The sequence below is a fragment of the Pelodiscus sinensis genome, chromosome 18, assembly GCF_049634645.1.
Source record: "Pelodiscus sinensis isolate JC-2024 chromosome 18, ASM4963464v1, whole genome shotgun sequence".
Taxonomy (NCBI): domain Eukaryota; kingdom Metazoa; phylum Chordata; order Testudines; family Trionychidae; genus Pelodiscus; species Pelodiscus sinensis.
Window position 1 is genome coordinate 21,996,541 of NC_134728.1, and position 22,865 is coordinate 22,019,405.

At 46.2% G+C, this 22,865-nt stretch overlaps 1 protein-coding gene across 7 annotated transcripts in view; it reads left to right on the forward strand.

The window, feature by feature from the left end:
• ZMYND8 (zinc finger MYND-type containing 8) overlaps positions 1-22,865 on the forward strand; it is a 164,633-nt gene that overhangs the window by 77,356 nt on the left and 64,412 nt on the right. For all 7 annotated transcript variants that reach the window (XM_025189255.2, XM_075901562.1, XM_075901561.1 and 4 more), the window contains one exon: positions 16,297-16,445. In XM_025189255.2, the coding sequence (XP_025045040.1) occupies positions 16,297-16,445 (149 nt within the window). The remainder of the gene's footprint in view (positions 1-16,296; positions 16,446-22,865) is intronic.

The window sequence follows — 22,865 nt, forward strand, 5'->3', positions numbered from 1 at the left end:
GGAAGCGACTGTCTAGGAAGGAGCATGGCGGAAAGGGATCTAGGGGTCAGAGTGGACCACAAGTTGAATATGAGTCAACAGTGTGATGCTGTTGCCAAAAAAGCAAATATGATTCTAGGTTGTATCAACAGGTGTGTTGTAAGCAAAACTCGTGAAGTCATTCTGCCGCTCTACTCTGCACTAGTTAGGCCTCAGCTGGAGTACTGTGTCCAGTTCTGGGCGCCACATTTCAAGAAAGATGTGGAGAAATTGGAAAGGGTACAGAGAAGAGCGACAAGAATGATTAAAGGTCTAGAGAACATGACCTATGAAGCCAGGCTTCATGAACTGGGCTTGTTTAGTTTGTAAAAAAGAAGATTAAGGGGGGACACGATAGCGGTTTTCAAATATCTAAAAGGGTGTCACAAGGAGGAAGGAGAAAATTTGTTCCTCTTGGTTTCTGAGGACAGGACAAGGAGTAATGGGCTTAAAGTGCAGCAGGGGAGGTTTAGATTGGACATTAGGAAAAAATTCCTAACTGTCAGGGTGGTCAAATATTGGAATAAATTGCCAAGGGAGGTGGTGGAATCTCCCTCTCTGGAGATATTTAAGAACAGGTTAGATAGACATCTGTCAGGGATGGTGTAGACGGAGCTTGGTCCTGCCTTGAGGGCGGGGGGCTGGACTCGATGACCTCTTGAGGTCTCTTCCAGTCCTAATATTCTATGATTCTAAGGACATGTCTCAGGAAAAGGAGCACAAGCGTTTGGATATTTTTGGCAGGAAAGTTTATTCCTCTGCCACTTTCCAGTTCCAAATATCAAATTACACTGCTCTCCTGGCGAGCTATGACCATGCCAACTACACGAGGCTGCAGGAGCTCCTGCAAGATCTCCAAGCAAAAAAGGCCCCAGCTCCAATCCATATGAAAGAGGGCCATTCAGTAGCACAAATAGCCCTTCAGGCATCTATGGACATAGCTGACACATCAGAAGGGCAACAGCAACTACATTTGTCATGTGTAGGGCTTTGTGGTTGCAATTTTCCAGAGTCCCAAGAGAGCTACAGACGAAGGTAGAAGACCTCACCTTCAGCAGGAACCAACTTTTTGCTGCCAAGGTAGACCCAGTCCTAGTTTTGATAAAGAACTCTTGCACCACACTGAGAACCGTAGGCATGTACACTCCACCTAATTATTAGAAGACTCAGATATACTCCATACCAGAGACTGAGAGACTGTAACTACCAGGGACAGCAACAGAGGTCATATGACAACAGACCCAAACAGCGCTCCAACAGAGAGAGGGTGCAACACAGTCTGTGCTCCAACAACCAATCTACTATGGCCAAACAGCAAATTTGAAGATGTGGTCAAGGGTCTGAGTGACCACCCCAATGATCCAGTACATACCACTCCTATTTTCCATCACCGTTTGAGACTCTTTTGTCACCAGTGGGCCCCCATCACTACGGACAAGTGGGTTCTTGAGATCATCAATCGCGAGGCCTTGACCAGTCGATCGTGAGGCGTCCTGTCCGCCCTGTCCCCATTTCCCTCCCACCCCCGAGAAGCCCCACTACTTTCCTCAAGTGAAAGTGGAGGTAGTGTCGGTTTCCTAGGGATGGACAGAAGTCCCGCAGCTTAACGCCACTTCCGGTAATTCCGGAAGTGCGCTAGCTGCTTTGCCGGGTGTACTGTGGGAAGGAGCATCGGCTCCCTGCACCACACAGGAGGGGTGAGTCAGCCCCAGGGGAAGCGCGGGCGGAGGGGTCGGCCCCGGGACAGGTGTGCGCGGGGTTTCCCGGCGCCGGGGCGGGGGGGTTGGCGCCAGGGCAAGCACGCATGGAGGTTCCTTGCGCCGGGCGGGTTGGCTTGGCTCCGGGGCAGGCACGTGCTGGTTTCCCTCTGGAGGGGGGGAATCCTGGGAGGAGGCAGATGCACTCCCCAAATGCTGTCCCCACTCCTCAAATGCTGTCCCCACCTACAGAACTCTGTCCCCACTCCTCTGTTCCCAGCTACAGAACTCTGTCCCTATTCCCATCCCCACTCCCCTGTCCCCAGCTACAGAACTCTGTCCCCACTCCCCTGTTCCCAGCTATACTACTCTGTCCCCACTCCTGTCCCCACTCCCCGAACTCTGTCCCCACTGGCACCCTGTCCCCGGCTGCAGAACCCTGTCCTCTGCCCTCCCAGCATCCTGTTCCCTCTCCCGTCTCCAGCCGTAGAACTCTGTCCCCACGAAATGTATAATTATAAATGCTTCATTTTAGATTTAAATAGCATGAATAAAAAACAGACCATTTATTTCATAACTATAAACACGTGATTTTAATTTTATATATCACATAATTTAAAAATAAACTTTATCAGAGTGTGTAAGTAAGGGCTGGGGATAGGAAGTGATGGACAGGAGGGGAATAGAGAGGGCGGGGCTTCAAGGAAGGGGCGGGGCTTCAAGGAAGGGGCAGTCGATCTTCACCTGTTCTGAGATTTTAAAAAGTGATCTTGGGTGTAAAAAGGTTGGAGACCACTGGTCTACACAATCCCCTTTATGTCTATACCCAGTCCCCTTCCTGTCCCTCTTCAGGGACCCCTTCTACAAGCAGAGGTATAAAAGCTACTCAGCTTAGGGCCAGTAGAGCCAGTCCCTCCAGAATTTCATCAGAGGGTTTTATTACAACTACTTCCTAACCGCCAAGAAAACAGGTTGCTGGAGACCCATTTTAGATCTTAGAATCTCAACAAGTTCATACACAACATCAGGTTCATAATGGTGACTCTTGCAACTATTATACCTGCATTGGACAAGGGGGAATGGATCTCAGCCCGCAATCTTCAGGGTACATATTTTCATATAATGATACCTTCTACAAACAGAAGGCTTCTCAGATTGGTGGTGGGCAAAGACCACTACCGATATTGAGTCCTCCTCTTCGGACTTTCCATGTCCCTGTGAGTATTTTCCAAAACTCTGGCTGTGGTCACAGCATTCCTCAGAAGAAAAGGCATCATTATATTCCCCTACCTTGACGACTGCTTGATCAAGGCTCCCTCACATCAGCAAACAGCAATAATGACAAATACCACCAAGACATGCTTTTCTCACCTGGGTCAACTCATAAACTCCATAAATCTACCTTAGAGCTGACCCAGAAGATATAGTTTATTGGGGCATTCCTGGATGCCATGACATCCAGAGCCTAGCTTCCAATACAGTTGTTCTAGATGCTATGCGACCTTATTAAGGGAGTCGCACATGCTCCCTTCATGACTGCACGCCTATGTCTTCAGATTCTGGGGCACATAGTGTCATGATCATGAGGGTTAGCCAACAGCCTGGGGACTAAGGGGTTAACTATACCTAACCCAGGTAGAGTTGGCCAATAGGAATGTAGGTAGGAATTTACAACTGGGACAAAGGAATTTTTTGTTTTTCTCTCCTTTGTCCTGGGCAGTTTCTCTCCAGCTACTGAGGGAGTCAGACAGAATGTCTCCCTCCAAGAATAGACTCTTCACTCTTCTGTGAGTAGGGTAAAGTTTAGATAAATCAGTTTTTATTGTTTTATGGTTTGGGAAATGGGATCTGATGTCTGTGCATTTTAAAATGGGGTTTTCTCTCTTTTGCAACTAAGTTTGGGCCCATGGTGGAATTCTCCATGAGTATATTACTTGTGACTTTACCACCTAGTCATTATGCTTGCAACAGGAATATTGTCATGTTAATAAAAGTTCTTTCGCTTTTCTTTTATTAACCTGGTATTGGTTAATTTTTGTGTCCTGGTTTTTACTTTTGGGGCTGAGATTTCCCAAGTAGTCTCTCCCTGATTTCCTTATTATTACTTGGGTGGTGGCAGCGGATTTTTGTCCCCAAAATCTAGGCTTTTAAGATATTTTTGGGGAAAGTTCTTAACCAAAGCCTGTGGGCCCCCACTTCTGCATTTATCGTGCCAGAGTGGGAAGGAGCCATGACACATGGCATCTACCGCCTTCCTTGTCTTCCTTGCCAGACTTCATATGTATTGCCTATAGACTAGACTCGCAACCATTTAGATTCCCAAACGACACAGCCTTTCAAGACTAATCTTCTAATATCTCCAGTGGTGGACCTCCCAACGCAATCTCCTCATGGGCATACCTTTCCATCTCCCACATCCATCAATTGTGATCACAACTGATGCATCACTACTGGGTTGGGGTGCCTATTGTGAGAGACAGTCACAATCCGAGATGCGGCTTCACATCAATATCTTGGAACTTAGGGCCATCTGCAAAGTATGTGCACACTTCCTTCCTCTTATTCAGGGCAGAACCATACGTCTCCTCACGGATAATACATCCTCTATATTTTACATCAGCCGGCACGGGGGTGCCCGATGATGCTCACTATATGCATAAGCAGTCAGGTTCTGGAACTGGTGCCTGAGGAACGACACAACTCCAACCACAGTGTGGTGGACAGATTGAGCAGGCACTTCTCGGAACCTCCTGAGTGAGACTCAGCCTCAATGTCATCCTCCTAATCTTCCAACAGTGGGGGTTCCCGGTCATAGACTTATTTGTGACACCAGCCAACCGCAAATGCCACTGCTTCTGCTCCTATGTGGATCGGGGCAAGAGATTGGAGGGAGATGCCGTCACCATGCCCTCGACCTCTCCCCTACTGTGTCCTTTTCTACCAACTCCCTTACTCTCTAGAGCGATCAAGATTCATGCAGACCAAGCCACAGTAATTCTAATAGTGCTCTACTGGCCAAGACAACCATGGTTTCCCTACCTGCACCATCTAACAGTTGCTCATCCAATTCCCTTCTCTATCTGTCCCCACCTACTGACCCAGCACAAAGTCAAAACTCTGCATCTGATCCTCAGAGCCTTCAAACTCACAGCATAGCTTCTTCATTTTGGAACCATGATGAACTTACCTGTTCAGAGAGAGTGAAGCAGATCCTCCTAAATAGTTGGCCCTCTTCCACAAGGTATACCTATCAAAACAAATGGAAATGTTTTCAAGAGTGGTGCCCTCCTCGTCAATGGCAACAAACACTGTTTTGATACCTACCGTGCTGCAATACCTTATGGACCTCAGTGATGCTGGCGTCTCTCCGCTCTATCCATCTGTCTGCCATCACAACCTCTCATGGACCAGTGGACAACCTCTCTCTCTTCACACATCATGTCACAAAGTACTTCTTAGTGAGTTTATGAAAACATGTCCAAATGTATGCCCGCCAGTGCCACCTTGGTACTTAAACCTTGTGCTTGGCACACTCACAAGACCACCCTTTGAGCCACTAGCTATTGCCTCCGTGAAACATCTAGCTATGAAAGTGGCCTTCATAATGACAATAACCTCTGCAAGAAGGGTAGGCAAAATTCCATCCCTGATGGCTTATCTGCCATATACTACTTTTGCCAGGGATAAAATCATCCTCAGACCTCACCCCAAGTTCCTTCCTAAAGTTATATCAGACTTCCATTTCGATGAGCCCATCTCCCTCACCATCTATTTTCCAAAACCTCACAGTTCCCTGAGGGAAGCGATGCTACATACTTTGGATGCTAGATGGGCCTCTGTGTTCTACGTACATAGAGCCAAGGAATTCAGAAAATCGGACACTTTTTCATCTTTGTCTGGTCCCCACAAGTGAACAGCTTTCTCTGCGCAAAGTATATCCAAATGGATTACTAATTCCATATACACTTCTACCAGCTTCATAGGAGGGAATCACCGTAGATTATCACAGCTCACTGCGCCTGCATGATGGCCACATTGACTGCTTTCCTACATAATATATCTCTTGCAGATATATGTAAAGCAGTGACATGGTCTTCCCATCACATCTTTGTACTCTACAGCAGGGACCTATATCTACCACCACTTTAGCCGATGCGGTCCTTGCCTCTTCTCACAACTGACTCTAATACTCACCATCACGAGCGGCATGTACTGCTAGCTAGTCACCTGGAGCACCCACAGGGAAACCATTTGAAGGAGAAGAGGAAGTTACCCTGTGCAGTAACAATGGTTCTTCGAGTTGTATGTCCCTGTGGGTGCTCCACTATCGTCCTTTCTTCCCCTCTACTTTGGAGTCCATTAAACAGTTTCCGGTAGAAAAGGAATGAAGGGAGATACTCGTGCTGCACGTACAGCCAGTGGACAAAAACAGTGCAAAATGGCTACTGTGTATGCGCAGCACAGGTGGGCACTGCTAGGCGAAAATCTCTGCTTGCCAGCACTAAGACGCACTGAGACCTGAGTGGTGCACCCACAGGGGGACGCATCTCGAAGAACCATCATTACTGCGCAGGGTGAGTAACTTCTTTATATTCTCCTGTTTTATAATCTAGTTCCCTTGGCTGGTTAAACAACATTATTTTATCATAATTTACCCACTCAAAATGGATTATTACTCTTCTGCAATATTGGGCACCTGAATAACCATAAACTGTGTAAAGATTAGGTTTCTTCAGGGTTAAGTATGTTTTGTTCTGTCTCATAAGGGCGCAAGTTGCTCGCTTTTTTTAGCCACGTGATTGCGTGCTGAAGTAATGATTTTAACTTTCAGGTATAACTTTGTTTTATTTCAATCATTCCCCAGTGGGGATTGAGGAAAATTTTGTAGCACCTATGTGAGCATAAGCAGCATTACAGAGTAGTTATATCAACTCAGTGAAAAATAGGAAGTGGGCTTAATGAGAGAATTAAGAAGGGTGCACAACCATGTCAGTTCCCAATCACATCTCCAAACAACAAACAAACAATGATGTGAATCACTCAAATTAAGAAATGTCAACCTAATTTGACCTCCTAGTACATATGTTACCATACAATCTTTAATTACATAATCACTTTCTGTTTTTTCATTCCTTTCCTCATTCATTGTACACAATAGATAGTGTTACCTGAATGGAAAGCTGTTCGGTGTTTCTTTTCATATTAGGAATAGTCGATATCGGGTAATTGAATAGTCATGTAACCACATGAAATCTTATCATTTACACGATAGTCAGCAGCCAGTGCACTCCCATTTCCATTCCTGGGGTGCCCCCTACCTCCCTGTGTTGCTGCTTCTGTATCAGAGGCAGCAGCACGGAGTGGCAGGGGAAGCCAGTCCGTGAGAAGAACCAGTTTAAAAACCAGTTCCTCATAGAGACGGGTTACCTGCCACCCTGTGCTGCTGCCTGATATAGAGGCAGCAGCATAGAGTGGCAGCAGCCCCTGTCCTCTGGGCGATCCAACCGCGTGCGGATAGGGGCTGCCCCCATGAAGCAACCTTCTGCTTGTGGCAAGCCTGGCTGGTCCATGAGATGCAGATCAGCCTCTGTCCATGGGGCGCTCGGACCCCCTGCAGACAGAGACTGCTGCTAGAAAGCTGCCTGGGCTTATTGGTTAATCTTGGGGCCGACTATATGTTGACATCCGCATTTCATAATTATCATTATATAGCAGTATGACTCATTTACTGTTTACATTCTTCAGGGAATGCAGACATGAAAATTCCATGAAGAAATTAATTTATCATGGGCACTTATTAGTAACCCTAATGAATGTATCTTTAGACCATCACCCTTTTGAAGATAGGGAAGTGAAGCACAGAGAAATTTAAGGCCAACATTAATTGAAACTTTGCACTGGTATTAGGTGTCCAGTGTGAAAAACCTAGCTTCTGAATTTTTCTGAGCACTCCGCATTATTATAGTACTTCGTATATTCAGAGTATTGACTTCACTAGCAATTTTGAGTGCCCTGCACATCTGCAAAGCAGACTGCAGCTATCTCAAGTTAGACATCGAGCACACAAACTGATGGCCACATGTGAAAAGTTTGTTTCAAGTGGTTTGTCCCGCATGAAAGGAACTTTGTGAGAGAGGCAAGGATAGAATCCTGGTTTCCATTATATTAAAATCCCTCAAACTCGAGACCGTCTTTTACCTATGTGCCAGTACCTTGTCTTATGTATTACGAATCTTTCAGTTTTCATCAGCAAATAAGTTAGGGATTCTACAGACTACAGCTTCATTAACAATATTCTTCAAGACATTCACTGAGCACCTGTTTTGTGCACTGAATGAATGAAGCATAAGTCCCGTAGTAAAAATAGAATGTGCTTATGTAATTAAAGACTGTTTCATAAATGCATATGCACAGGCATTCTTAATTCTGGCATTTACCAGTGTTTGGGAATTGGACTTTGCAGCCATACTTCTCACATTTCTTTAAATGTCATCTTCTAAATTTACAAATCAGCAAACTGAGAAAGCAGAATTTCTATAAGGTGGAACCCTACTGATTTTCATGTGTGTCATCACTGAGTTGGAACCTTTAGGTCCGTAGCACAGATCTCTGCTACTTGAACTAATGGAGTGACTGGTAACAGTAATGAACTATACTTGAACCTCTTTAATCCTTCTACCTTGGGGAAACGGGGCATGCTGTATTAAGGAGGTTTAGTGGATGAGGGAGGCTATGTGAGGAGGATGAGGGTGGGTTGCTTACCTAGTGCCATGCTCCTGGGGCCATATGTGGCTCCGTGCCCCCATCACTCTTCTGGCAAAATGCTTTGGTGTACTGCTGTTCCCTCAATTGATTGGTGCGGAGCAGCATCACACGGAGCCACTTTGTCCTCCCCAGCCATGCTCCATACCACAGTTTTTCCTGGACTAGGGACACCGAGGGTACATCTAGACTATAAGCCTCTTTTGAAAGAGCATCTAGACTGCAACTACTTATTTCAAAAAAGTGAGCCGCTTTTTCAAAAGAGAGCACCCAGGCAGTCTGGATGCTCTCTTTTGAGAAAGCCCTGTCTGCGTTCAATAGTGCCTTTTTTTGAAATAGCACTTTCGAAAAATGTGTGATTCTGTGTTCAAAAAATGAGGTTCTTTATGGTCAAAAAAACTGCCATGTTCTTTCGATTTAATTGCGAAAGAAAGCGGCAGCAGTCTAGATGTAGGTGAAGTTTTTTAGAAAAAAGGCCACTTTTTTTGAAAAAACCCTGTAGTCTAGATACCCCCCCAGAGTACGGAGGTTCAAGTGTATTAGTGTCTATCTGGACCAGTAGGGAATGACATATATTTGGCCAACAGGTTTTACAGATGCTTGTTTGAGACCAGAGGACTGTAGAGACTCTGGAATCCTGGATTCCGTACTAGGTTCTGGAGGGAAATGTGCTTTGGGGTTTCAGACCCTTCTGCCTCTATCTCTTGGCCTTCCCCAGGTTTGACCCCTTCTGCAGTTGTTTCCCTTAGCATGTCCCAACCTTGCTCCCCTACTCTTCCGACTGACTATCCCCCCAGTTATGTTGTTGGAATGGGATTTTTTTAAAACTGTTCAAAAAGACAGTTGGCATTTACATTTTTAGAATAAAGTATTAAAATTCAGTAAAATTGTAAACAATTGAAAACAAGCACTTTTTTTGGGTAGGTCTCAGGCAACCTTAATGATGTGTCACCATCAACTCTGCTTATAAATAGTTTATACATAGCTCTCAGTTTTGTTTCTGTGACAATCAGTTGCTCTAAATTATATTGAGATATAGATGTGAAGGAAACATGTTTACTGCTTGAAGGGGCCTGGTCTCTGTTCCTGTCTCTGACTTGCTCTGTTGCCTCTGTGCCTCTCTTTTTTTTTTTTTTTTTTCATTGTTAAATAAAAATTATAATGCAGTGATTACGTACGTTATGGGATAATGTGAGATATCATTAATGCTTCTCAACCTGTTTATCATTGTGTGCTGCATTGGCCCACAATGTTACCTGGCTCAGTGCTCTCCCCTGCCAAACTCTCCTACAGACCCCTATGCCCGGTGTCTTGGCCTGCCCATAGATCCCTCCAGAGTGGGATTAGGACTGGGCACCAGGTGCAGAGTTACGGAGTAGCCCCTACCCTCATCAGGTGACAGCCCCAATTCCAGACCCTATTGGGGCAGCAGGACAGCGCAGCCTGGATCCTGAAGTGCAGGGCCAGGTGGCAGCTCTGGGCAGCACCAACACTAGATACTTCAATGAGGGCTGGGCTGCACTGTAGGGCAACCCTGACCCTGGATCCCACAGGACCAGGTGACATGGCAGGGTAGACCCGATTCTGGATCCCACCTGGACACTGCCACATGGGGTAGGGAAGCCCAGCTGCCCCAACCCCATACTCTGCCTTTCAGAGCAGAGTAGTCATCAGTGTGGCAGAGGGAGCCAAGACCCTGGACTCCACCACACAAGGCAGAGTGGCAGGGCAGCTGGGGCTATGGAACCCACCTTCCCAGACATTATGGCATCATATACCCTGTTGGTTCAGCAGCCTTTAGTCCATTGCTCGGCTGCTACTGTATGGTAATTGGGTTGAGTATCAATGCGCTAAAGCAGAGGTGGGCAATAAGGATTTGGAAAGCAGTCATATTAATTTTATCGAATCTGATTGTCAATGGTTGTATAGACAAACTTACATAATAACTGTCAGTGAGGTCATATAATCATAGAACTGGAAGGGACCTGGAGAGGTCATAGAGTCCAGTCCTCTGCCCTCATGGCACGACCATTGCCTAGATCATCCCTGATAGATGTCTGTCTAACCTGCTCTTAAATGTCTCCAGTGATGGAGATTCCACAACTTCCCTAGGCAGTCTATTCCAGTGTTTAACCACCCTGACAGTTAGGACGTTTTTCTTAATGTCCAACCTAAACCTTCCTTGCAGCAATTTAAGCCCATTGCTTCTTGTCCTATCATCAGAGGCCAAGGAGAACAATTTTTCTCCCTCTTCCTTGTAACACCCTTTTAAATACAGGCAGTCCCTGGGTTACATGGATCCGACTTACATCAGATCCCTACTTACAAACGGGGTGAGGCAACCCCACACTAGCTGCTTCCCCCCAGCAGACTAGGGAGACGCGAAGCTAGCGCCACCTTCCCCCAGCAGACCAGGGAGACGCAGAGCGGCTTTTCTCAGCAAACACCTCAGCTTGAGAATAAAGGACTGAGGGAAGTAAGGTGTGGGAGAATAAAACTGAGCTCTGGAGAAATGTTTGGCTAGAGCTTCCCCTAGAATAAGTACCAGTTCCGACTTACATACAAATTCAACTTAAGAACAAACCTACAGTCCCTATCTTGTACGTAACCTGGGGACTGCTTGTACTTGAAAACTGCTATCATGTCTCTTCTCAGTCTTCTCTTTTCTAAACTAAACAAGCCCAATTCTTCCAATCTTCCCTCATAGCTCATGTACTCTAGACCTTTAACCATTTTTGTTGCTTTTCTCCATATCTTTCTTGAAATGTGGTGCCCAGAATTAGACACAATACTCCAATTGAGGCCTAATCTGTGCAGAGTATAGTGGAAGAATGACTTCTCGTGTCTTGCTCACAACACTCCTATTAATGCATCCCGGAATCATGTTTGCTTTTTTTTTGCAAGAGTGTCACACCGTTGATTCATGTTTAACTTCTGGTCCACTATAACCCCCTAGATTGCTTTCTGCAGTATTCCTTCCTAGAAATCACTTTCCATTCTGTATGAATGAAACTGATTGTTCTTTCCCAAGTGGAGTTTTTTGCATTTGTCCTTATTAAACTTCATCCTGTTCACCTTTGACGATTTCTCTAGTTTATCCAGATCATTTTGAATTTTGACCCTATCCTCCAAAGCACTTGAAACCCCTCCCAGCTTGGTGTGATCTGCAGACTTAATAAGCATACTCTCTATGCCAGTATCTAAATTGTTGAAGATATTGAACAGAACCAATCCCAAAACAGACCCCCGAGGAACCCCACTTGTTATGCCCTTCAGCATGATTGTGAACTATTAATAAGTACTCTTTGAGAACGGTTATCCAGCCCCATCTAGGTTGTATTTCCCTAGTTTATTGATAAGATAAGAAGGTCATGTGAGACCACGTCAGATGCTTTACTAAAGTCTAGGTATACCACACCCACTGCTTGTCTCTTATCCACAAGGCTTGATATCCTATCAAAGAAAGCTATCAGATAGGCTTAACATGATTTGTTCTTTACAAATCCATGCTAGCTGTTACCTATCCCCTTATTATCTTCCAGATGGATTCTTTAATTAAAATATGAATGGAGATTGCCTATCTCTTAGAGCTGGAAGGGACCTTGAAAGGTCATCGGGTCCAATCCCCTGCCTTCACAGCAGGACCACGTACCATCCGTAACAGATTTTTGCCCCTAATCCCTAAATGGCCTCTGCAAGGATTGAACTCATAAACCTGGGTTTAGCAAGCCAATGCTCGCACCACTGAGCTATCCCTCCCCCAATTACTTGCGCCATTATCTTCCCTGGCACAGAAGTTAAACTCACGGGTCTGTAGTTTCCTGGGTTGTTCTTATTTCCCTTTTTATAGATGGGCAATATATTTGTCCTTTTCCAGATGTAGAAAGTTAAATAGGCAAACATGCTAATCTTTTGACTGAGCTGCACTGCTGTGGTAGGCCAAGATTTAATTTCCAGTATTAAACATAGGCCTTAATGTCTACATGAGGCTTTTTTACACTGCTGTAAGTTCATCCATGCAAATCCTCTGGAGAAATGGTTCCCAACCTTTTTTGTACTGCAGACCAGCAAACCCATTCACAAACTTTTGGTGGACCAGTAACCTTTTATGTGCATATTTGCAAATTCATATAATGAATATGCACATAAAAGGTTACTGGTCTACCAAAACCCCTGGCCCCCAGAGCCTCTGCGAATAGCCAGCTTCAGCTCTGGCAGTTGCCATATGGCGGGGGGCTGCCACAGCTGAAACCGGCTGTTTGCAGTTGCTCTGCGGGCCAGAGCTGGGGTATACCCTGGCCCCCTGAGCCCTTCAGTGGGCTAACCCTACAGCTCCCCACCTCTCCACTACCCCCTAGTGCCAGCCACTGACCCCAGAGTTCCTGCACCAGGCCCTCCCAGTGTCAGCCCTCCATCCCAATGCCTCCATGCCAGCCTCCCACCCCTTAGTGCCCCCCAACACCAGTCTCCTCTTCCCCCCCCCCGTGCCAGCCTCCTGTTTCCCGAGCCCCACTGTAGCCAACCCCCAGGTCCTCTCTAGTGCCAGTCCTCAGTATTAGCCTTGTCCGCAGAGACACTCAGTCCCAGCCCTGTCCCTGTAGCCTCCCCACTACTAGTCCCACTCCCAGACACAGCTGCTGCATAGCTACACTGCTCTAGTAGTGCACAGAGATCTGAGTAAAGAGACAGATGATGAAAACAATTCCCCCAAACATTTTTTTAAATAATTTTTGTTTGAGTTTTACAGCTCTCTTTGTTCATTTTAAAAAGTTTAAGGAAAATTTAAGCCAGTATTAAATTAAGCCTATTCAGCAATTAGCATTCACCTTTGGTTTATCAGAATTTACTCAGTGAGAGTTGATTGTCTACTACAACTGATTACTTAATTATGCCTTCAAAAATATGGCAGTAAACTCTTTGTAACCCAGCCAAATTTTTCATGTTCATTTGAAATCAGTTCAGTTTGGTAACAAGGAAAAAAATCAAAACTCACATTGAGTTTCATCAGGTATCTTTCTGACTCATGATCAGTCCTTTCTTGTAAGATTCAGAGGGGTAGCCGTGTTACTTTGTAACTTTTAAAGAAACAAGTAGTCCTGTAGCACCTTAGAGACTTACAAAAATCTATATGTAGTGTGAGCTTTCATGAGTGGGTTTTGCCAACAAAATCTCACATATTTATAGGGCTTGCCAGCCGTGCGGTTCTCTGGGCTGCGCAGATCGCGTGGCGCCGGCTGTGCCGGCTTGTAATCTACTCGCCATAGGCGAGTAGATTACATGATTTGTCGAGGTGTGTGTGTGTGTGTGTGTGTGTGTGTGTGTGTGTGTGTGTGTGTGTGACAAAATATATATTGTTAGTTTTTAAGGTGCTGCAGGATTACTGGTTGTCTTGGTCATAAGAGACAGTTTAAATAGAGGTTAACCTTTTCTAGACCATACATATTTCCTCTTAAAAATCTTAATCAAATACATAGAGAGTCCGTGAATAAAAACCTTAATAAGATAAAAAATTGAATATGTGCTTTGGGGATCTCAAATCTAGTACCTAATTTTTCGATGGAGAAGAAATAATGCTTAATGTCACGCGGAAGACTTCATTTGTTGATGGTTAGTTTATGTTTAATGGGATAAAGAGGGCTGATTAGCTGGTTGAACTGTTTTTTGGGGGTGAGGGGAAATGAATCCTTCTTCCCAATCCCTTCAGATTTTTACTTGGTTTTCACTGGATACAGTTATAAGTCATTTGAAGGAGAACATCTGTAGGAGGAACTTAGAGGCAGTGTAATCTAATGACTAAAGAAGAAAGTCAGGGTTCTATAATTGATTCTGCCGCTGACTTGTATGATGTTGAACAAGTTACTATATATTTCTTTTTTGGTTGTGGTTTATTAATAGACACCTCAACAGGGATCTTGTGATGTTAAAATCCTATTTGAAAAAGTTTTGAGATCTTGAAATGACATATGACATAAATGTACAAATATTATTATTGTGGGCATATCTGTAGATATATTTTAGAACTGAAATGTCTGTCTATTTGTGCAAGAACTCCTTCTAAACGGTAATAGCTAGGGACACCAAATTTAGTAGGCAGTTTCCTCTTATCGTAACTTAAAGGAAGGTCAGATTTTGTCATGTTGGAAACAGGGGAAGTGGCAGGAATAGGGCTGTTTTCCACAACATGGAATGGGTGGGGGTGCGGAGAGAGGAGGGACACAATCCTCACACTCACTACTAGGGGCAACAAGTGGGGCTAAGATACTTCAGATTGGTGGGGCTAGGATACTTCAGATTGTGCACTGGGGACAGCCATGTCAGCGCAAGACTGGCTGGGGACGGAGCTCTGCATGTTGCCAACCAGGCCACCTTCTACATGTAAGGCTCCTTTTCCCCCTCTCTCCCACAGCTACAGGGCCTCCCCTCCACCTATGGGTGCCTGCACACTCCCCCTTCTCCTTCCCCTTGCCCTCCTGCCCCAGCTGTGAGTCTCCTTAGGGGCATAGTGATTTTTCCTTCCCCCAGCCTCTTCACCGACATGTGGGGATTCCCCTTCCTCCCCCACCCCAGTGCCTCATGGGACCTGGGGGTTCTCCCCTTTCTCTCCCGCCCCCCAGCCCTCACTCAGCTGCTCATGGGGCCTAGGGATGCCCTCTCCCCCCCCCCCCCCCTTTTCCTCTTGGAGCCTGGGGATTCCCTCCACTCCCACTTCACCTGCACAGTGGGGATTCCCTGTCTTCCCCTCCTCACTACTTCAGCCAAAGCTTGGGGATTCACCCCCCCCCCCCCCCCAGGGTCTGGACGTGCCCTTACACACCCAAGCTATGCTGGGTATATCTGCTAGTTTATATTATACTTAGGGACCAAATAAACAAGTGATATTGTTCTTTATCAAAAGTGTCACAGGTTCTTTGAAAGAAAGGGAGGAACATCTGGACTACTCATTTACTACATATTTGTGATTTCTTTATTCTCCTCTTCCATCTTTATAGCCTCTGATTCCTATTGTGTTACTTGACCTAGTGCCATCAAAAATTACAAATATTGTATCTTTGCTTCTTAAACTTCAGGTATAAATCTAGCAAAGAACAGTTCACTGCTATGCTTCATCACTATCCTCTATACTTCAGAATTACTTACGAAAACAAGAAAAGTTTATTATAAATGTAATCCTGAGTGTAAGTGAAAAACTTTCTAACATATGAATGGACTCTCATAGCTATGTGACATTACCAGTTTTATCAACCACTTGTTGAAAAGAAATGGAGAAATAGTGCTCTCTTCAGTAAAGAAATGCAAAGTTGGGATGTTAAAATGCATTTATTTGGGTTAAAGTCTAGCCTCTGAATTTTTCAATGGATACATGTTTATGGGGGCGAGGGGAGGGAGATGAAGGCAGTGGATGCTGGGAGCTGGCTCTTAAACTGGCTCCGCGCAAGCACTGACTCCCATTTCTCCTCTTCCCCCTTCACAGAAGCCTCTGTATCAGAGTTAGCAGTGTAGGTGGGGGAGTTGACTCAGGCAGCTTGGTACACGCAAGCTGGCTCCCCGTGTGTACTGGTTCCCTCTTGCTACACCTCCCTCCCCCCGCGCTGCTGTTTCTGTATCAGAGGCAGCAGCACAGAGGGCAGAGGCGGTTCCATAGTAGTTGGCTCCCCATGCACACTAGCTCCTGCCTAACCAAGAGGGTAAACCATTGAGCCCAGGCGTTCACATCCCTAATGTACACTGCAGAGCTATGTAGCTCTTAATAGGATGCGTTTTCAGCAAATGTTTCAGAAAGTATATTATGGACTAAAGGTGTTAACTTTATTTTTTATAGATCCTGGCTCTGCCGAACGCACAGCACAGAAGAGGAAGTTTCCCAGCCCTCCGCACTCTTCCAATGGCCACTCCCCTCAAGATGCATCCACGAGCCCTATTAAAAAGAAAAAGAAACCTGGCCTATTGAACAGTAACAATAAAGAGCAGGTAACAGAACTCACTATCTTAATGTAATAATAGCATATGAAATCATTAAGAATGTAATGAGAATGAATCTGGAGCTTTCTCCTCTTTACTCAGTTTTATACTTGTACTGCAGATTTCCATTAACTGATTGTGGTGAATGGGACAAGATAGCTAAATAGAACTTTGTCTTCCCTAATATCTGAAAACAAGGAGTAGTCTGTGAAGCCAAAAAGCAGGAAATTTGAAACCGGTCAAATGAAATGCTACTTTTCTAAGCATGTTGCCAACATACTGACTTCTGAGCAAAAAAGGTTATTGAGAAATATATTATAAATCATATTAATTTAGCAGGATCTTTTTAAAGGACAAGGTATATTCATAACAATACTTGTTAATATTAGGGAAAATCAAAACTCAGGTATGAAAGGATTTCCTCCTTGTTCCTGTTACAAAGCATCAACAAGTAACTAGGTGCCTTACAAGAACCCGGTTAGGGATGTTTCCCCTTTCTCTGGATCACTGTATAGTGGCCATTGCCTAAATGAAACCAGATGAATCAAAGGATCACATTCATTATGGGTATTTTTATTTTCTGTGTCCAGGTGAAATTACAGGTGCACCATATGATGCTGTTTACTTGACCTGCCTGAACAAATTTAGAAGCTAGCTTGACTCCTTTGAAAATCTGGGCGTCTGTGCACCAACTCATAATTAAATTTCCATTAGGGCTATCAATTAATTGCAGTTAACTCCAGCAATTGATGCAAAATAAATCAACTTCATTAAAATATTAGTTTTGATTAATCACAATTCTTCAAGTGCTTGCTCATATGTATTCCAGTTGAGGGGTGTGCGTGCCATTTCTTGGCTGCTGGAAAATTTTTACCCTAGGTGCTACCTGTTGGACTGGCTGTGGAACACCTTGAAATGGCACTGGTGAAACAATGTATATGACCTTTCTGACCCAACCGTCCCTCAGTTCTTTCTTACCACTAACGATGGCTGTTGGAACTGTGGCTCACTTGCATTGAAATTCTCCCTGGCCTTTAGTGTTAGTTTGTGAGAGAATAATTAATAGTTAGGAGGTAGCTAGCATTTGTAGCAGTGGGAGTGAAGGGGTTTTCCCCTCTCACCCAAGTTTAGTGTTTAGAGGCTTTTTGGGCCACATCAGGTTCCAGCCGGTCGACACCATCTTTAATTCTACTTCTTGAATGGTTGTGCCGAATGGCTCCCCTGCCTAGATCAGCCCAGGGATCCAGGAGGAGAGGGCCATTTTGGGGGCATCAGGTGCAGTTTGGGAACAACGGGAGGGGCTTCGCAATTCACATGCGGCTTGTGAGCCTGGAGTTGGCCACAGCTGCTCTAGGGGTTGGGGCATGCTAATATCCCAGGAATTCAAGTCCTGCAGCTTTTGCCATAAGTAAGTGCTGATGAACTACCTCCAAGATGCCTGGTCTTCAGTGCCTGGGGGAAGCTCACCAAGCAGATAAGATCTGCAAGGCCTTCATCGCACCAGAAAGGAGTCAGACTTGCATCTTAAGTAGCTCTTTATGGAGTCCGCCTTGCATCCGCAAAACCCAGACATGGTACCTTATGCTCCAGTGCATAGCACACCACCTTCAATTACAGCCCAGCGCTCCCAGTACCACACATTCCCTCAACACAGCATATGACCTTCAAGCTGCAGTTCTCACAACAGACATTTCCCTCTTGTCCCTGGACTGACTTTTCGCACAGACAGCCTAGGTATCCCCATTGTAAGCCATCTGGGCCACACACTGATAACAACCAAGGACAGTCCAAGCCTTCCTCAGGGTCTTAGCAGGCCTTTTGAAAGTATGCCCGAGGACAGAGTACTGATAATATCAGATCCTATTCCCTTCCATGACTGACTTTCCCTCTTCCACCAGGCCTGGGCCACTATCACCTCAGACTGCTAGGTTGGACAGGTGGTGGAAATGGGTTACTCCATCCCATTCTGCTCCCTTCCACGCCCATCTCTTTTCAGGGACCCCTCTCATGAGCATCTTCTCCTTCAGGAGGTGTGGTATACAAGCTCCTGGATCTTGGGGCAGTGGCAGAGGTGCCAGCAGATTTCAGGGGCAGGGGCTTCTACTCCCATTAATTCTTTGTTCCAAAAGCAAAGGGGGTCTAAGGTCCATCCTGGACCTCAGAGAGCTCAACAAGTACAAGTTTCAGATGGTCTCATTGAGCTCCATTTTTCCTTCCCAGGATCTGGGAGATTGGTACACTACCCTCGACTTAAAGGATACATACTTCCATGTAGTGATCAAGCCATCTTACAGGCACTGTCTCCATTTCTTAGAGGGCAACAACCATTTCGAGTTTATTGCCCTTTTCTTGGGATTTCTACAGCACCCCGGGTATTCACCAAATGTGTGGCGGCGGCGGTAGCAGCCATGCTATTCAAGTATACCCCTACCTGGATGACTGGTTTTTGCAGGGCTGCTCCCATGAGCAGGTAGAAGCCCACATCACCTTCACTTGAGGCACTCTGGTCAGACTGGGCCTGTTCCTCATTCCCGACAACCCTCATACCCACGCAGTGGATCAAGATTATGGGACAGTGATCGATGCCTTCAGGCAGTTCTGCCAGAACAGCAGTTCGTGGCACTGACCCAGGTGTTGTGGTCACTTGCTGAATTTCTGGTGTCCATAGCCAGGACGTGTCTCAAGCTCATGGAGCACATGGCAACATGTATGTATGTATGTATAGGTTGGACTTTGCTAGTTCAGCACCCTCGGGACCTGACTGGTCCTGAACGAAGGAATTTGCCCCATCAGGGGAGGTCCTTCTCCTGGACCACGTTGCCACTGGCTTAGGGCTCCAGCCTGCCCCCCCGCTGCTGCCCCAGCTCCCTGAGGCTCACTAGATGTCACTGGCCCCGCTGTGGCCAGAGCTCTACAGCCAGGACAAAGCTCTACAGCCGCCTGGCTCTGCGGCTGGGGCCAGAGCTGCATACCCAGGGCCGGGGCAGAAGGTTGGAGCTGGAGTTCTGCAGCCAGGGCCAGAGGTTCCTGGCTGCGGCTGAGGCTGGGTCTGGAGCTCTCTGGCCTCTGGAGCCAGAACGGGGCTGAGGCAGAGCTCTGCAGCCACCACTGGGGATGGAGCTCCTCATCATGCTGCCTGTTCCCCCTAACCTCCCAGCACTGGGCTCCTGGCTGAGTTGCTGGCACCCCCTACAGTGCTCCTACCCTGCCACCAGACCTCCCTGTTCCTGGGCTCTCTGGTCCAGTAACATCTGTGATCTGTGCTGGACCACGGATGTTGCCAGACCAGGGAGTCCTGGGGAGGTACAACCTGTACTTCCATTTGCCAGGCTCTACCTGTGTCGCCTCATGTCTTGGCTGGTGTTGGCATATTGGTGTGTGTGTGACATGGTGGTCGTGGTGCCACACTATATGATTTATGCCCTCCGTTGGTGGTTGAACCCCCAGTCGGTGGTGGTCAGCTTCCCTTTTCATGCTTTGCAAACCATGGTCTCTTGTCACAAATGCGTCTGCTTTGGGCTGGAGGGCTGACCACAGGGACATCACCCCACAGGCGATATGGAATGCAGACGAATTGCAACTCCACATAAATGTATACAGACTCAAGGAAGTCTGCCTCATATGTCTCACTTTTCAGCCATATATCTTCAGGGTCAGTGCATGGCAGTCATCCTAGACAATACGACTGCTATGTACTATGTCAACAAACAGGGCAGAGCCAGGTCATCTTCCCTCTGTCAGGAAACGCTTCGTTTGTGGGAATAGTGCATAGTCCATTCTATTCACCTGGAGCCTATTACCTCCCTGGGGCCCAGAATTTGCTGGCAAATGGCCTCAGCTGCTGTTTTTTCATCCACAAATGGTCCATCAGGCCGGACGGATGTCCTTCATGCCATTTTCAGGAAGTGGGGAGTTCCCCAACTCAATCTCTTTGCTACTTGGGCCAGTAGGAAGTTCCTACATTTCTGCCTGGTCTAGAACCTCAGCCCATAGTGGACACTCTTCTGATCCTGTGGCACGCTGGCCTCCTGTATGTGTTTTCCCCCATTCCCTCTGGTTCACAAGGTGGTCCTCAAGCTCCCCAGAGACTGGGTGAATGTTATCCTGATTGCTCCAGCATGAGGTCGTCTGCACTGGTACCCCACTCTCTTGGAGTTGTCAGTGCAACTGCCAATCCCACTTCCTCTGATCCTGGACCTCATTGCGCAGGTTCATGGGTGTTTTTGCCACCCAGACCTCCGTTCCCTTTACCTCATGGTGTGGTTGCTTTACAGCTAAATTGGCCTGGTTGGAGTAAGTTCAACAGGCCTTCTTTGCTAGACGGAAGTCTTCTACCAGGCTTACTAATTCTGTCAAATGGAAGCGGTTTTCATGTTAATGACTACAGCCCAGTTTGGACCCTTTGTCTACTTCCATTCCTCAGGTGCAGGAGTACCTACTAAGCAGCAAGACTTAGTATCAGGGATGTAATAGTCAGGGCTCGCTGAGCGGCGGCGAGCCCTGCTCGCCAGCCACACGGTTCTGCGTTCTGCACATGTTCAGATCGCTCTGCGCTGGCTCTTCCGGGGTGTAATGTATTCGCCACGGGCGAGTAGATTACATTGTTTGTTGAACCCTGGTAATAGCGTAGTTGATTAAACAATTAATCGACCATATGCATCCCCCCAGCCAGTAAATTTTTTAGAGGGCTAGTCAGCAGCCTGGCTCAGTCCCACCTGGTGCTGGGTCCCAGGAGCTACCCTTGCTGTGATTCTGCAGGTGGGCGGCAGCCCAGCTCAGTCCCAGCTGTTCTGCAGGCTCAGTCCTGGCTCATGCTAGGTCTGGGAGCTACTCCTACTGCAGCTTTTTCATTGCAGAGCTTCAGTGGGAGTCACTCCTAGACCCAGCACCAGCCAGGACTGAGTCAGAATACCTGCCCACCCAGCTCCTAAAATACTTTCATTGCAGAGCCACAGCAGGGTAGCTCCTGGAACCCAGCATGAGCCAGGACTTAGTCGGGCTGCTTGCAGAGCCGCAGCAGGGGCAGGTCCCGGGAGCCTGCGCAAGCTAGGACTGAGTGCTTGCAGGGCTAACCATTATCGATTAATTGTGTAGTTTGACAAAATTTTTGTTGATTACATGATTTAACGAATTACACGCTTCTTAACATCCGTATTTAGCACTTCATTGCTTAAGGTGCACATGGAGGCCATCTTGGCTTTCCACCTGGGAAAGGTTGACTGTTCAGTGTTCTCAAGCCCTTAGTTGGGTACTTCCTTAAGGATATGGACAGACTTCACCCTCCAGTTCAGCACCCTGTCTCTGCTTGGGACCAGTGTTCCCTGTAAGCTTCACAGGTGATTAATCCACCCTGCCCAGTCAGGGGATCAGTGCAGCTTAGAGGGAACACTGCCTGGGACCTCAGTCTAGTCCTCTCTGTGCTAATGGGTCCGTCTTTTGAGCCTCTGTGTTCCCTGCTTTATCCTTCATGAAAAGTGGCCTTTCTGGTTGCGATTACCTCTGCTCGTTGGGTATCGGAGCATCACACCTTGACATCAGAATCTCTGTACACTGCCTTCCACAAGAACAAGGTTCAGCTTTGACCTCACCCACCCTTCCTTCCAAAAGTGGTCTCCATTTTCCACGCTGAATAGGATGTTTTTCTCCCGTTGGTCTACCCTAAGTCTACCAGAGCTCCAGGGAACAAAGACTGCATTCCCTCAATATGATGTGAGCACTCACTTGCTTCATCGATCAGATAAAGTCCTTTTGCAAGTCTGCGCGGCTATTCGTGACAGTGGCAGATCATGTGAAAGCATTACCAGTCTTATTGCAGTGTATCTCCTCTTGTTGGAGTAGCCAGCAAGAAGGAACTGACCCATTTGAGTTGGCAGGGTTATATATAGGGCATTGCACTGGAACTACTCCAGGGGATTCCACAACTGACCCAACAAGTAGTAGCTAGGGTAAAAACTCCCCGGCATCGTTGTAATAGATATGAGCAACCCATCTCTCTTGAAGAACAACAATTACAAAGGCGAGTAACCATTTTTTAATTGTATTGTTAAACAATATGAGAATACCAATTTAAATATACTATAAATATTTTTGAATATTTTCTACAATTTCAAGTATATTGATTTCAGTTACAACAGAGGATGAAAATTGTACAGTGCTCACCTGGGAAATGCATTAATTAAATTTGGGGGGAGAATTGTATACTGTCATATATTTCATGGTATGACAGTCTCTGATGATGATCAAGCATGCAATGTGTGTGTGTTTCTTTTTTTTTTTTTTTTTTTTAAGAGCACTTTCACTACAGATATGACAGAATGTGAAAAAGGTACCAACATGAGATTTCTAAAAGTAGCTCTAGCACTCAGTCCCTGGTTTAGGAGTCTCAGGTGCCTTGCAAATATGAGCAGAATGAGGTGTGGAATAAGCAGT